At 40.9% G+C, this 17,017-nt stretch overlaps 1 protein-coding gene across 1 annotated transcript in view; it reads left to right on the top strand.

Moving 5' to 3' along the window:
• The window catches only part of ANKRD42 (ankyrin repeat domain 42), a 57,435-nt gene extending 45,614 nt beyond the window's left edge, over positions 1-11,821 (top strand). The window contains exons 12-13 of the mRNA XM_052662378.1: positions 6,617-6,761; positions 11,576-11,821. Coding sequence (XP_052518338.1) covers positions 6,617-6,761; positions 11,576-11,665 — 235 coding nt within the window. The 3' untranslated portion in view covers positions 11,666-11,821. The remainder of the gene's footprint in view (positions 1-6,616; positions 6,762-11,575) is intronic.
• Positions 11,822-17,017: the final 5,196 nt, after the last annotated feature.

Raw genomic sequence — 17,017 nt, 5'->3', positions numbered from 1 at the left:
ACTTCTGAGACAGATTACTATACTGCTTGTACTGTTGATACTTCTGAGCTCTGCTGTATGCTAGACACTAGGTAAGCCTCTCATATATATTGTTTTATGCAACCTTCGTACTTCCATGAGCTATTCTCTCACTATGTGGATTAGGAAACCAAGATGTAACTTACAGGTGAAGAGACTTGCATGAAGTCACAGAGGACTAAGGGTGAGGGGTGGAGCCAAGATCTGGCCTGAATCTATTGACTCCAAATCTATTAGCCAAGGTCATTACAATTTTAATAGCCTTCTTGTTATTGTTGTTCAGTCACTAAGTCGTGTCTGACTCTTTGTGACCCCATAGACTGTAGCATGCCAGGCTCCTCTGTCCGCCATTAACTCCAAGAGTTTGCTCAGATTCATGTCCATTGAGTTGGTGATACTATCTAACCATCTCATCCTCTTGCCTCCTTATCCTTTTGCCTTCAGCCTTTCCCAGCTTCAGGGTCTTTTTCAATGAGTTGACTCTTTGCATCAGGTGGCCAAAGTATTGAAGCTTCAGCATCAGTCCTACCAATGAATATTCAGGGTTGGTTTCCTTTAGGATTGATTAGTTTGATCTTCTTGCAGTCCAGGGGACTCTTGAGAGTCTTCTCCAGCACCACAATTTGAAAGCATCAATTCTTTGGTGCTCAGTTTTCTTTATGGTCCAACTCTCACATTCGTACATGATTACTGGAGAAACCATAGCTTTGATTATATGGACCTTTGTTGGCAAAGTGATCTCTGCTTTTTAATACACTGCCTAGGTTTGTCATAACTTTCCTTCTAAGGAGCAAGCGCCTTTTAATTTCATGGCTGCAGTCATCGTCCACAGTGATTTTTAAGCCCCCCAAAATAAAATCTGTCACTGCTTCTACTTTTCTCCCCTTCTATTTGCCATAAAGTGATGGGACCAGATGCCCTGGTCTTCCTTTTTTTTAAAGTTGATTTTCTAAATTAGTTTAATTGGAGAATAATTACAATATTGTGATGGTTTTCCCCATACATTGGGACTTTCCATGTGGCGCTAGGGTAAAGAACCTGCCTGTCAATGCATGAGATGTAAAAGACACAGGTTCGATCCCTGGGTCAGGAAGATCCCCTGGGGGAGGGCATGGCAACCCATTCCAGTGTTCTTGCCTGAAGAATCCCATGGACAGAGGAGTCTGGCAGGCTACAGTCCATAGGGTTGCACAGAGTTGGACACGACTGTGTGAGAATAATTGGAGAATAATTACTTTATAACATTGTGATGGTTTTTCCCATACATTGACATGAATCAGCCATGGGTCCCCCCATCCTGAACCCTCCTCCCACCTTTCTCCCACCCCGTCCCTATGGTTTGTCCCAGAGCACCAGCTTTGAGTGCCCTGCTTCTTGCATCAAACTTGCAGTGGTCATCTATTTCACATATGGTAATATACATGTTTCAGGGCTATTCTCTCCAATCACTGCACCCTTGCCTTCTCCGACAGAGTCCAAAAGTCTGTTTGCATCTGTGTCTCTTTTGCTGCCTTGCATATAGGATTGTTGTTACCATCTTTCTGAATTCCACATATGTGTTAATATACAGTATTGGTGTTTCTCTTTCTGACTTCACTCTATTATAGGTTCCAGTTTTATCCACTTCATTGGAACTGACTTAAATGTGTTCCTTTTTATAGCGGAGTAATATTCCATTGTGTATATATACCACAACTTCCTTATTCATTCTTCTGCTGATGGACATCCATGTCCTAGCTGTTGTAAACAGTGCTGCAGTGAACATTGGGGTACATGTGTCTCTTTCAATTCTGGTTTGCTCAGTGTGAATGCCCAGCAGTGGGATTGCTGGGTTGTATGGCAGTTCTATTCCCAGTTTTTTAAGGAATCTCCACACTGTTCTCCATAGTGGCTGTGCTAGTTTGCATTCCCACCGATAGTATAAGAGAGTTCCCTTTTCTCCACACCGTCTCCAGCATTTATTGTTGGTAGACTTTTTGATAACAGCCATTTTGACTGGCTTGAGATGATATCTCATTGTAGTTTTGCTTTGCGTTTCTCTAGTAATGAGTGATGTTGACCATCTTTTCATGTGTTTGTTAGCCATCTGTATGTCGTCTTTGGAGAAATGTTTGTTTAGGTCTTTTTTGCCACTTTTTGATTGGGTTGTTTGTTTTTCTGGTATTGAGCTGCATGAGCTGCTTGTATATTTTGGAGATTAATTCTTTGTTAGTTGCTTCATTTGCTATTATTTTCTTCCATTCTGAGGGCTGTGTTTTCACCTTGCTTATAGTTTCCCTCATTGCTCAGAAGCTTTTAAGTTTAATTAGGTCCCACTTGTTTATTTTTGTTTTTGTCTCCATTACTCTGGGAGGTGGGTCATAGAGGATCTTGCTGTGATTTATGTCATCGAATGTTCTGCCTATGTTTTCCTCTAAGAGTTTTATAGTTTCTGGTCTTACATTTGGATATTTAATCCATTTTGAGTTTATTTTTGTGTATGGTGTTAGAAAGTGTTCTAATTTCATTCTTTTATATGTGGTTGACCAGTTTTCCCAGCACTGTTTGTTAAAGAGATTGTCTTTTCCCCATTGTATATTTTTGCCTCCTTTGTCAAAGATAAGGTGTCCACAGGTGCTTGGGTTTACTACTGGGCTTTCTGTTTTGTTCCATTGATCTCTATTTCTGTCTTGTGCCAGTACCATCCTGTCTTGATGACTGTAGCTTTGTAGTGTCATCTGAAGTCAGGAAGGTTGTTGATTCCTCTAGTTCCATTCTTCTTTCTCAAGATTGCTTTGGTTATTCGAGGTATTTTGTGTTTCCATACAAACTGTGAAATTATATGTTCTAGTTCTGTGAAAAATACTGTTGGTAGCTTGATAGGGATTGCATTGAATCTATAGATTGTTCTGGGTAGTATACTTATTTTCACTATATTGATTCTTCCAATCCACAAACGTGGTATATTTCTCCATCTGTTTGTGTCATCTTTGATTTCTTTCATCAATGTTTTATAGTTTTCTATATATTGGTCTTTTGTTTCTTTAGGAAAATTTATTCCTGAGTATTTTATTCTTTTTGTTGCAGTGGTGAATGGGATTGTTTCCTTAATTTCTCTATTTTTTCATTGTTAGTATATAGGATTGCAAGGGATTTCTGTGTATTACTTTTATATCCTGCAACTTTACTGTATTTTGATTAGTTCTAGTAATTTTCTGGTGGCATCTTTAGGGTTTTCTTTGTAGAGGATCATGTCATCTGCAAACAGTGCAAGTTTTACTTCTTCTTTTCGAGTCTGGATTCCTTTTATTTCTTTTTCTTCTCTAATTGCTGTGGCTAGGACTTCCAAAACTACGTTGAATAGTAGTGGGCAACCATGTCTTATTCCTGATTTTAGAGGAAATGTTTTCAGTTTTTCTCCATTGAGAATTAATGTTTGTTGGGGTTTGTCATATGTAGCTTTTTTCATGTTGAGGTATATTCCTTTTGTGTCTGCTTTCTGGAGAGTTTTTATCATAAATGGGTGTTGAGTTTTGTCAAAGGCTTTCTCTGCATCTTTTGAGATAATCATACAGTTTTTAATCTTTCAGTTTGTTAATATGGTGTATCACATTGATTGACTTGCGAATATTGAAGAATCTGTTCATCCTTGGGATAAAGCCCACTTGATCATGATGTATGATCTTTTTAATATGTTGTTGGTTTCTGTTTGCTAGAACTTTGTTGAGGATTTTTGCATCTATGTTCATCAGTGATATTGGCCTGTAATTTTCTTTTTTTGTGGCGTCTTTGTCTGGTTTTCGTATTAGGGTGACGGTGGCCTCATAGAACGAGTTTGAGAGTTGCTTCCCTCTGCAATTTCCTGGAAGAGTTTGAGTAGGATAGGTGTTAGCTCTTCTCTAAATTTTTGGTAGCATTCACCTGTGAAGCCATCTGGTCCTGGGGTTTGTTTGTTGGAAGATTTTTGATTACAGTTTTGATTTCTGTGCTTGTGATTGATCTGTTCAGATTTTCTATTTCTTCCTGATTCAGTTTTGGAAGGTTATACTTTTCTAAGAATTTGTCCATTTGTTCCATAATGTTAAGTTTTAAACCAGCTTTTTCACACTCCCCTTTCACTCTCATCAAGAGACTCTTTAGTTCCTCTTCACTTTCTGTCATTAGAGTGGTATCATCTGCATATCTGAGGTTGTTGATATTTCTCCTAGTGACCTTGATTCCAGCTTGTGCTTCATCCAGCCCAGATGTTATATTCTGCATATAAATTAAATAAGTGAAGTGAAGTGAAGTCACTCAGTCGTGTCTGACTCTTTGTGACCCCATGGACTGTAGCCCACCAGGCTCCTCCATCCATGGAATTTTCTAGGCAAGAATACTGGAGTGGGTTGCCATTTCCTTCTTCAGGGGATCTTCCCAACCCAGGGATTGAACCCAGGTCTCCTGCATTGCAGGCAGATGCTTTACCATCTGAGCCACCAGGGAATAGGGTGACAATATACAGCTTTGATGTCCTCCTTTCCCAGTTTTGAACCAGTCAGTTGTTCCATGTCTGATTCTAACTGTTGCTTCTTGACCCACATACAGGTTTCTCAGGAGACAGATAAGGTGGTCTGACACTCCCATCTCTTTAAGAATTTTCCACAGCTTGTTGTGATCCACACAGTCAAAGGTATTAGTGTAGTCAATGAAGCAGAAGTAGATGTTTTTCTGGAATTCCCTTGCTTTTTCCATGATCCATCCACTTGTTTGTTCCCCACTAGTACATCCTAAGACATTTATTCTTTGGATACAAACTCCTGATACTAGGTGTAAATGTAAAGAAAACCTGGCTAAGAATTGGTCAAGGAATGTCCTTTTGATTTTTTAATTAGTTAGATGAAACTTGGAATCAGTCATGGGGCTTAGTTTCTTTTTCCTGTTTTCTGAATTCTAGGTTTCCATAGTTATGTTGTTCTTTCCTATCCCCAGCCTCAACCCCACTCACTTCCATACTAGAGCTACTATTGTTTATTCTTAGATTGCCCTCTTTGAGACTGCCTTGGGAGTTCTGGTCCCCTCATCATCCCAATAAGGCAGAAAATAACTCTGGTTCAAATCTTAGCATCACTAGTCTGGGTTTATTTTTGTTTATTTTCACATCGTCCTGATACGTCTCCCAACTCCTTGTCCCTGCTCCTTCCTCTCCCACTCTCATACCCTGTGGTTTGTTAATCATGTTAAAACCTAAGCAGATAAATCTCACCTATTGTTCACTGAAAGAAGCCAGGCCCACAAACGTATATAATGTACAACTTCATTTATGAGCAGCTGCTGCTGCTGCTAAGTCGCCTCAGTCGTGTCTGACTCAGTGCGACCCCAGGGACGGCAGCCCACCAGGCTCCCCTGTCCCTGGGATTCTCCAGGCAAGAACACTGGAGTGGGGTGCCATTTCCTTCTCCAATGCATGAAAGTGAAAAGTAAAAGTGAAGTTGCTCAGTCGTGTCCGACTCCTAGCAACCCCATGGACTGCAGCCTACCAGGCTCCTCCGTCCATGGGAGTTGCCAGGCAAGAGTACTGGAGTGGGTTGCCATTGCCTTCTCCAGTTTATGAGCAGAGACAAAGCTAATCTAACATGATAGGTGTTCAGAAGTTTGGGTGTTTGTTCAAAGCGAAGATTGCCTGGGCAGAATGTGAGGAACTTTCTGAGATGACAGAAGTGTTTTGTATCTTGGTAGTCATGGTGGATGCAAAGGTGTACACATTATTGGAAACTCATTGAAGGGAATTCCCTGGTGGTCCAGTGGTTAAAGAGCCTGTGCTTCCACTGCAGGGGGCACATGCTGCACGGCCTGGCCATGAAACAAGAAAAGAAAAGAAACTCATTGAATTGTTTACTTGATATTTGTGTAATCACACAAAGTGAATTCTACATCATTAGAGAGAAAGCTGAACAAAGCAAAAGAAATCTAAGTTATTATAGTCCTGCTCTCTCTCTGTTGAGACCCTCCAATGGCTTCCTGTTTCACTGAGTGAAGCCTGGTCCTCCCTGTGACCTGTACAACACTGCTTGTTCTGGCTTCTTTTACCTCTCGGACTCTACTCCAGTCATACTCGCTTCCAGTTTTCTTCTAGTTCCCCAGGCATTTCTCTGCCTCAGGACCTTTGCACTTGCTGTTCTGTCTGGGATGCTCTTTCCCTGGATGTCCACTTAATTATCTCCTATTTCCTTTGGAATTCTGCTCACAAGCCCCCTTCTCAGTAAGGCGTTCCCTGGTCACTGTGTATGAAATATTAACCCCTTCCTCTACAACATCGTCTATGACTATCTTGCTCTATTTTTTCCCTCCCTAGCATTTATTACCTTCCAACATACTTATATTTAAGTACATATATTTTCTTATTTATTTTCTTTACTGTCTTTCTCTCCTGCCTAAGAAAGCCCCATGAGGGCAGAAACGGCCTACTTTGTTCACTACTTTATTTCCTGGATCTAGATCAGTGTGAGCTCACAGACTTTTAATACATATTTGTTGAATACATGATTTATTTGCCTTAAATGTAATGTATGGATACTTTTCACTATTACCAGAAATAATTACTAGTTGATATTGGTTGATTGAAAACAAAATTTTTTGACAGGACTGTCAAAGAGCTGCAGGGCCAGCTCGAGTATGAACGACTACGCAGAGAGAAGTTAGAATGTCAGCTGGATGAGTATCGAGTGGAGGTGGATCAACTCAAGGAGATGCTGGAAAAAACTCAGGTCCCCAACTTTGTGGCTGTGGTTGGTATCCTTCTCAACACGTTTATGTTTCTCAAGAGACAGGATATAAGAGTAGCTAAGAGTACAAGCTTTGGATGGCACTATTTCGGTTTGAATTCCAGCTACAACCATTTTTTGGTTTGGACAAGTCATTTAACCTTTCTCTGCCTTAGGTATAAATTGGAGATAATTTATAATTTCTAGAGTGTTCTAAGAATGAAAGGAATATATATGTGTGTGTGTATACATATATAAGAGATTAATTAAGAGATTATTAATTTGTACAAAATAAAAAGAAGCCAGGAAGTTTTTATTATAAATCATATTTGAGGTGGTATAGCTCTAGAACAAAATTAATTCACCCATGAGGACTTTATTTTTTTTTTTTCCTTTGTCTTAATTCCTTTTATTTTTTTATTTTTTATTTTTTTATTACAATTTTTTTTATTTTTTTAATTTTAAAATCTTTAATTCTTACATGTGTTCCCAACCATGAGGACTTTAATAACCACTTTAAAAATACTAAAATAATATATGTCCTTGTTGTTAAATGTTAAAAGCAGGGCAGATGCTCCTTCCCATTCTGAGTTGCATTCTCCAGAAGAAGCTGCTGTGGTTTGGTCTCGTATTAGACAACATTTTATTCACCTGCAGGCACGTGTGTGTATTTCTATATGCAAATACAAACATTTTCTCTGGGTTTTGGTATCTCATCTGTGCTTAATTTTCCAGGGGATATAATTAATCATCATAATCAACCGATTCTCTTCTTTTGCCATGATCGTCTGATCTCATGTTTAGCCCCTGGGGACACTTTAGTATGGAGAGGCTGGCTGGGGAAGTCCTTCGGTGTTGTCTTCTGGACACACACCTTTTATAAACTACCACACTCCGGATCCGCCACCTGTCCACCTTGTGGTGGGAAATCTACCAGCTCCGGTCTCCTCAGAGCAGGGACGTACACTGTTCTTTACTAGATGCCTGTATCTTTTGCTGCACACCTTTTGAGTCAATACAAATTGATGGTCTGCATAGGACATTTTTGGGGCTTTAGCTGTTTATGATTACTCTTTTCTTGCCCAGAAACATGTGTTCCCAGGGTGAGTTTGACATCACGCTCTAGAGCACCTCCTCCCTAAGACCTTGCTCTCTACCAGCAATGTGTAGCTCTCAGGAGTGCCGACTTGTGATCCTGTGCTCTGGGCCCATTGGGTTCTGTGGTCCTGTAGGTTCCACCAGTTTTTGTAAATGAGCAAATGTCACTGACCTCTCATGGAAACTGCTTATTTTCTGTTCTGCAAAAGTTTCTGGGTCTCAATTTCCTCATCTGTAAAATGGGGATAACACCTACCCCATGGGGTATTGATGTTAGATGAAATACTGTGTGAAAATCCTGAGGTATCTTCTGTCTCCAGTATTCATAGTATTACATTCTCCCTTCCTCATATCCTTTCCTATTTTTATCCTTTCTTTCTTTCCATTTTCTGCATTTGAGTTGTGTAAACATAGTGGATAAATGTGTAGAGCCCTATGCATCTGAGAGGAGAAGGAATTAGTTTATTTTGGAGTCTAAACATATAAATAAAATGAACTTTGGATTCTGTACTTACTTTTATAGAGGCTTCAAGAAGCTCTCACTAAATCTTTCTCCTGCCACCTGCTGATAAAGAGACCCATGATTGGGTCGCCATCTTAAGATTTTGTAAAATAATCTATAAAAGAATCTGCAATAGTATAATTTTTAGCCAGAAAATAATTTCTTAGGCTAGTTAGCACTTAAATCATTTCTTTATAACTGGTTTTGATAATAACTTTCTGTAGTGCTTTCTCATATACTATGTCAGCTTATATTAACCCACCTCACAAGCTTGTTGTTTTCTATTCTCTTACATGTAGCCTACCTTTTCCTGGACTTGCCTAACACTTTCCCACCCCCAGGCCTTTGTTCGTTTTGTTTTCATTTGTAAAGTTCATCACACTGCACACTCTTTGGGGTGCTCTTTGATACGTGGCTTCCCTGATGGCTCAGCTGGTAAAGAATCTGCCTGCAAAGCAGGAGACCTGGATTTGATCCCTGGGTCAGGAAGATCCCCTGGAGAAGGGCATGGCAACCCACTCCAGTGTTGCCTGGAAAATTCTTTGGACAAAGGAACCTGGCAGGCTACAGTCCATGGGGTTGGACATGACTGAGCAACTAACACTTCTAATATGTGTATTGTACTTAAAATGTTTACTTAAAAAACTTAAACTAGATGGGAACTCTTAATAGCTTCGGTAGAGATGTCTGTCCACAGATTGAGGCAGCACTGAACTCCTCATGCTTCCGTCTAAAACCAGTGTCATTTGGGAGGTCGTTGGTGTAAAGCTTTGGGCCATGCTTGCTAATCTAGAATGGCCAATGTGGAACTGGTAACGTTCCATGATTACTTTCAGGTTTAACTTTCTCTTGTTTTCTACCTACAAGGCTGTTGAATGTGGTTGGACTTTGATATGTTCTCTGCTGGGCTTTTCTCTGTCCTGACATCCTAGCCTGTGAGCCCATTAATGGTCCGTGGAACAATCTGAGAGCTTAAGTGAGTTTATCCATGCTGAGCTATTACTGTAAGGAAGTTCTAGAAGTTTGTGATTTGTCTTTGTATTGGTTATACTCTTTGACACTCTATTAAGACTTTCCTCACAATCAAGAAAGTGGGATTTACTTCGTTTTAGTTGCGTGTGCTTCCCAGAACTTCTTAGGTTGCATGGAACTTTGTAAAAACAAGAATCCCATATGCCTGTGTCACCAGTTTCATGTGCAGTGGTGTTGGGCTCTTCAACAAACCTGTATATTCTTTCAAATGGAAACTGGTTAATATTTAGAATACATACATTTTCATAGAGGGGTTGTTGGCTAATGTACACTTAGAATTGCTTTTGGTGCCTAAGCATCCTGATTTATGTGTTTAATCTCTCAGTACTGCAGTTCTTTTCTCCCAAGTTTGGGAGAAAACACATATTAGGGAGAAAAATGTTTCTGGCTATAATTTATGATGAGGAAATGACTAATCTTGGTGAAGAATGTTCCCCAAATGCAAAAACATTTGGAATCTGGAACTTTCAGTGAACACTTACTGGAGGCCTGTTGGGTGCCAAGCACCTATTTTCTTTTGAACTAGTTTATGGTAAGGCTTGGTTTGATAGAACAAGTTACCTATTTGATGTTAGTTGAGGCTTTGGTATTTAATCACTTTCTAGAGTATTTGGGATTGTTAAAAACCTCCTTTAGGAGTTAGCATATATGAAAAATGAAGGAAAATAAATGTTACGGTTAGCAAAAGTCTGGTAACGCTATTAAGCACTAGAAAATTGGCTCTCTCTGACAGGTAGCTTCCTGTCTTTCCCTACATTTTTTGTTTTCTTTCTCTGATTCTTAGTTGGGTGAGGTTAAACTCCTGCCCTACCTCAGTATTTTTCTTTGATGTACATCTTCGCATTCATCCCGATGATCTTGAGGTCCTCCTGTAACCTGGGGGTCAATTGAGCATCTATTTTCCATCTGCTACTCCACCAGACTCCTGAGTGGGAACCAGCTCTCATGCCTATTTGTATACCTACAGCATGGTATATACAGTACATAGTACAGTTGTAGGAACTCAGTGAGCAAATTTTTTGCTGGAAGACAGAATTGAAGAATGGTTGTAACATGATCTTAGGTGTCAGACAAAATTTGGACTTAGTGTTGTGACCTTGGGAAAGTTGTTTAATGTCTCGGACTTCTGTCTGTGTATCTCTAAAATGTTGGTAATGCAACCTGCTTCACCTGTTGTATGTGTAAAGTATGAAGTACAGGGGCACCATCTGCTAAACCCCACTGAAAGGTTTGTTGTTCTTGGTCTTCAGACTGGTTGGTTGGCAAGCTTTTTCAAGAGAAAGGGTTATATTACTCTACGCACACCAGTGCGTGGCCACTGTAAGGGACGGCGAGCAGATTCTCCATCTATTCCTCGCTCAAGTTTGCAGCTGAGGAAAAGGAACAGATGTGTGATTTTGTTTTCCTAACAGCAGTTTGCTTCTGTGTTCACACGCTCGTATGAGTTAAGCTGACTGACCTCATTAGCAAAGGTGTAGGTGGGAACACCTTGGGGACTGCCGCCTCTAGTAGTGGGCTCTCCTCATAAGACATGCGCCTTGTGATGTTCCTGAAACTCCTGCTGCATTCAGATCTGTCCTGCTCAACTGAACAGAGCATTTTTGACTAGAAGAATTATTCAAAGATGACTGACATATATGAGTATCCAGTGTTTCTAGTCTTCTCTTCCTCCTGCCCAGAGCCTTTATTAAGTGAGTCTTCTGTGCTAGATACTGACAATACCATGATGGATGAGAAATATTCAGAAGTAGTACACAACAGGGCAAAGCACAAGACAAGACAAGAGCGGTTAGGGCATGTGTGAACAGAGAAGGACGTGCGGGACCCTGGAATGTGACTCCTAGCAGAGTGGGGCTTGCTAAGAATCCAAAGGGTGGCATATTAACTTTGTGTTATTTCCTTTAGTAACATGCTGTGTAATGTTGGTCTAAGAGAGAAGCAGGAATGACAAGGTGTTCGGTACTCAGGGTGTGTGAGGGGAAGGCAGGGCTGGCTGATGCCTCCCAGGTTGATAAGTCAGCACATTATGATGCTCTGATGCTTCAGATGTAAGAAGTTATTTACACAAAATTCTAAAAGAGATGTAAACTGGAGTTGAAAATTATTAGCGTGGTTTTTTTTTTTTTGAAACAGATAATGTAGAAAGATGAAAATGTGTCTAGCATAGAAATCCTAATATCTAATTTGGCCATCTTTTCCTTTGTAGGAAGATGACATTTCCTGTGAGTTAAGCAAAGAGAAGAGACGAGTGAAGAAGAAGGTGTCTTCTGGAGGAGTTTTTGTGAAAAGGTACTAAGAGATAGCTTTAAATAAACTTGCTTGATTTTTTTCTATTTTTAAATAGATATAAATGTAAATCTATATAAATTCATCTCAGAATTACTCTGATGTGCAGTTATTCCAATTCTGAAGGCAGAAATATATTACGTAGTATCAAAGGGATTAAAATTACATGGACTCAGTTGTATTTCCCCTCCCAATATACTTTTTATATATTTATGTAGGCAACCCAAAACTTTGTATTTGTGAATTATTAATTTTCCAAGTATTTACATAAACTTTAAAATATAATGCAGTTAATAATAAAAAGGTTTACTTATAGATATTAAAGATTATTAAAAGTTCTGTTATGGCTTCATAATAAATTATATTTCTTCTGCTTTCTAGAGAGTACTATTTTACCAGTGTAGGCATAGCTTTTTTCCCCCCAACTTTTCAAATGACTTTTTAAAATTAATTTATTTTATTGAGGTATAGTTGATACACAATGTTTATTTCTTCTGTACAACAAAGTGGTCCAGCTACATAAATATACACCCATTCTTTTTCATATTCTTTCCCATTGTGGTTTATTACAGGATATTGAATAAGAGTTTCCTGTGGTACACAGTAGTACATTATTGTCTGCCCCTTCTGTCTATATAGATAATAGTTTGCATCTGCCAGTCCCAAACTCCCAATCCATCCCTCTCCCACCCGTCCTTCCCTTGGCAACACAGGTTTATTCTAAGTTGGTGAGTCTGTATCTGCGTCATAGTTAGGATCATTTGTGTCATATATGTACATTCCACATATAAGTGACATGTCTCTAGCATGCTTCATTTAGTATGATAACTTCTAGGTTCATCCATGTTGCTGCAAATGGCACTATTCCATTCTTTTTTATAGCTGAGTAGTGAAGCCGTTCATTTGCTTTTAGACACTTGTTTCCACATCTTGGTGGTTGTGAATAGCATTGCTGTGAACAGAGAGGGGTATGCACCTTTCTGAATTATAGTTTTGTCTGCCTGTATGCCCAGGAGTGGGGTTGCTGGATCATATGGCAACTCTAGTTTTTTGAGGAACCTCCATGCTGTTTTCCATAGTGGCTGCACCAATTTACATTCCCACCAAGAGTGTAGGACAGTTCCCTTTTCCTCCAGCATTTATTTGTAAATTTTAAACACATGTATTTACTTTTGGCTGCTCTGGGCCTTCTTCGATGTGTGTGGGCTTTGTCTAGTTGCAGTGAGCAGGGGCTGCCCGACGTCATGGTGCACAGGCTTCCTGTTGTGGACCATGGGCTCTAGGGCTCACGGGCTTAGCCGCCCTGCGACTTGCAGGATCTTCCCAGGCCCGGGATTGAACCCATGTCTCCTGCATTGACAGGCAGATTCTTAATCACTGGACCACCAGGGGAGTCCTGTAGATTTTCTTAGTGATTGTCATTCTGACCAGTGAGTGGTGGTACTTCATAGTAGCTTTAATTTCTCTAATAATTAGTCATGTTGAGCGTCTTTCATGTGCTTGCTTTAGTCATATATATGTCAAATGGCTTGACTGTTAAAGAACATCTGAACTTGGGAGAAAAAGACTAGTAAGTGTTATTTATTTGTTTTCTAAATGTTTGCTTATTGGACTGTGCCGGGTCTTAGTTGCAGCATGTGGGATCTAGTTCCCTGACCAGGGGTTGAACCTGGGCCTCCTGCATTGGGAGCTCAGTCTTAGCCACTGGACCACCAGGGAAGTTACAAGACTAATAAGTTTTAGAAAAGGACAACTTTATAATAACAACCAAATATCTCCAGGGAAATTTACATAAAATGAAAATCAGCTCTTGTAAAAAGAAAAAATAGGTAATATGTGTTTGCTAAAAATACACATCTAAATAATCTGCTTTAGAATTCAGCCGTTGTTCTGTCTTGCAAGCTTTATAAGAAAGGAATAGACAAGGTTGATTGGACAGGATGATAATCGTATCTAATGATAATCAAGCCCAAAGCCCTTGCTTCACTGGCAGCAGCCTTCTCACCACACCCCAGACTGTCCAGCCTCTAGGCCCTGGCAGATACTTTACATGGTGCTGAAGGCCATTTTGGCCAAGTATCACCAGGACTTGAATGCCCGGACATGAGTGTGTTTGGTTGCTAAGACTTGTTTAGGCTTGTCAAGGGCTATAAGCAAGAGTTAAAAAGTGGCTTACTTATCCTTTCTATAACCCTTATAGTCATTATTGTGCAATAGGCTTTCACTCTGTAGTAAAAATGGTTGTCAGCATTTATTGGGCACTTTGTATGTGATCTGTGTAAGTTCTTCACATGTATTACTGCTTAATTCCCACCACAGCTTATATGATGGAGGTATAGTACTTGATACATGGAGGTTAAGGAATTCGCCCAGAGTCACACAGCAACATGGAGCTAGGATTCTAACCTTAGGAGGGAAATTTCAGCGTCTGCATTCTTCTTTACCACAACCGGAATTCCCAAGTCCAGCATTTCCCTCCCCTTCGGGGACTTCACACAGCCTTACTTTTTCCTTCAAGCCTGTAACTGTAAGGTAATCCCGCCCTGGAACGGTTTCTTCTGTTCGCTCAGTTTTCTCACACTTTGTTGTATTACTTGTTCCACTTTTCTCAGGGCCATATCTCCGTCTGTACCAGTGAGGCAGGAAATACCGGAGAGCGTTTTAACAGAAGCACACACCCTTGTGGCAGAGGTTCCCTGGTTGTCTCCCAATTTCTCTTCTTTTTCCAAAGTATTAAGATTTACCCGGGCTTGTGGCTCCTCAGGCTAAGGGCTGACTTCTCAGTTTCCTTTGCAGCAGATGCCAGGTTGTGGCCGATAAGAGCATGAGCAGAAATGCCATGTATAACCTTGTGGTCATGTCCCTGAAGGGAAAGGGTTTACCCACATCTTGCCCCTTTCTTCTTCTGCAATGCGGTACAGCATTGAGTCACTGGACACCGCCAGGAATGAACCTGGACACATGAAAAGAAGAGCCTGGATAGAACTGCTAAGTACTAGAGAAATGCAAATCAAAACTAGAGTGAGTTATCAAAGAACTCAACTTGGAGATTCTTCTTCTGATTAAGGGTATAAAATCTGGAGTTAAAGTCTGTGTGACTTACCCACTGTGTGACCTTGGCAGCTTCACCGGTGTGACCTTAATTTCACTTAGCTTGTTTCTTTAGCTGTAAAATGAGGATAACCACCTGCCTAAGAGGACTGCTATGACGAACAGGTGAGTTGGTATATATTATTTAGCATATTCATGTTGTATAGTCAGTGTGGCTGTTTTACAGAATGACAGTCACTAATCTCAGTGTTTATGCATAGCCATTTCCACTGCCTCATTTTTTCCTTTATATTGAGAAAATATTGGGACTCCAGTTCAGAATAGCTTGAAGGACAGGATCATGGAGCTCACTTCCTCCCACAAATACATGAAAAAATGCATCAACAAGTGGAACAGTTCTCACAGAATACCTACAAATGCTAGCAGATCTCACAGAACCAAAGCTCCAATCCCCATGTAACTGGGAGGATGAAGGGAAAGGGAGAAGAGGAATTGGGACGGGACCTGCACGTCTGGGAGCCGGCTGTGGAAGAGCACTCCCTAGGCAGGAGCCTCCTGCGGGGCCGGCAGGCTGGCCGGGACAGGGACAGGTAGGGGACCTCAGGGGCTGGAGGGTGGGGTGGAGTTGGCCCACAGCACCGAAGGGCACAGAGGGACCAACACGGAAGGTCCTGGCCACGTCCCCACACTTCCAGCCCAAGACGCATGCCTGCTGGCGTGCGTGGCATCTGGGTGCGGAAACCTGGGCTTCAGCCGAGTCCTGAGGAGAAGACTCAGTCTGCCTGCGCAGGGAGAGCCCAGTGGGTCTGGAGCAGGGTCCAGGCCACGACTGCTTGTGCACACGTGCAGGTGGGGCTGCAGGCCGCGCTGACGGCTGGCTGTCCCGGGGCGGTGCTGGGATGCACTCCAGCAGGCTCCTGCTCTGGTGGACTTTTCGACTAGAACCGCACGCGTGCGTGCACCTGAGGTCCTCTGGGCCACTCGTGGGCTCCAGGGCTGCAGCTCCAGTGGCTTGCATGCTGGTGGCTTGCTGAGTACCTGTGCTCTGAACTAATCACCAGGGCTTGATCCCACAGGAGCAGAATGGAATGAGCGGTGTGTGTAGAAAGGCTGGTCCCAGACAGGAGTGGGGAGAAGTGGCTGGGCTACCGGGGCCTGCTTCTCCTTTAATCTCACTGAACCACCTGTGGCAGGGCAGCTGAGGGATTCCACTGTTGTGCTATTGGAGCTTCCTTCACATGGAGGGAAGACATAGTCCCCCTTAAAATTTTAGTGTATTTTAAATTGTGCAAATGAGTAATTTACCTGTTTACTGTCTATCTTCAACTGAGATTCTCAGTTCCATGGGAAGCTCTGCATGTGGGGACCAGCATGCCCATAGCAGGCATTATTTAAGTGAGTAAATGTACTGTAGAATTTATTACAATATGATCTTTACTTATTTATATACAAATTTATTTATAATGTGCTAAGAATTTTCTTAGTCAAGTGAATTCTGAGACATTTTAAATCAGAATACAAGATAATGTGTACAGAAAGTTTTGTTTTGCAAACAAGTCAGCCGTTAGATCTTTGAAACAAATTTAGTTGGAAAGTGTCTGATTCTCACTCACTAGACCATATATATATGGGCTGGTCTTTTGACTGCTCTATAATTTGGATTCCCTATTTATAACTAAACAAATGATGGAGGTCATTTTGAGTAACTAATGGCTCATCAAACTTTAAAGTTTTGCCAAGGCATTATGAAACCTTGAAATATTTAGTACATCTTGGCCTTGGCTTCTTATCTGGCTAAAACTGAAGGTTTGAGATGAAATGGTATTTTGTACTTTCCTTGAAATATATATCCTATTAATAGACACCATTATCAAAGAAAATAGACCCAGTAACGGCAAAACAAAAATATAAAATTCCCCATGATTTTCTTGAGAGTAGGGATTACATGCCAGTAGACATGTGAAGAAGTGAAGTGAAGTCACTCAGTTGTGTCCGACTCATTGCGACCCCATGGACTGTAGCCTACCGGGCCATCCATGGGATTTTTCCAAGCAGGAGTACTGGAGTGGGTTGCCATTTCCTTCTCCAGGGATTGAACCCGGGTCTCCCGCATTGTAGGCAGACACTTTACTGTCTAAGCCACATGTGCTGGATTTTAAAAAGCTTTGTTTATGTAGTAAATTTAAGATGTTTCCCAAGAAGCAGGGATAAACTGGTATTTGTGAATTAGAAATTAACAGCTCTACGGATTTTATACTGAATGTCACATACTTGAACTAGGGCACATTTGTTTTAAAATTTATTGTTTCAG

The sequence above is a fragment of the Budorcas taxicolor genome, chromosome 25 (genome assembly GCF_023091745.1).
Source record: "Budorcas taxicolor isolate Tak-1 chromosome 25, Takin1.1, whole genome shotgun sequence".
Classification (NCBI taxonomy): domain Eukaryota; kingdom Metazoa; phylum Chordata; class Mammalia; order Artiodactyla; family Bovidae; genus Budorcas; species Budorcas taxicolor.
This window is presented reverse-complemented; position numbering and strand designations above follow the sequence as displayed.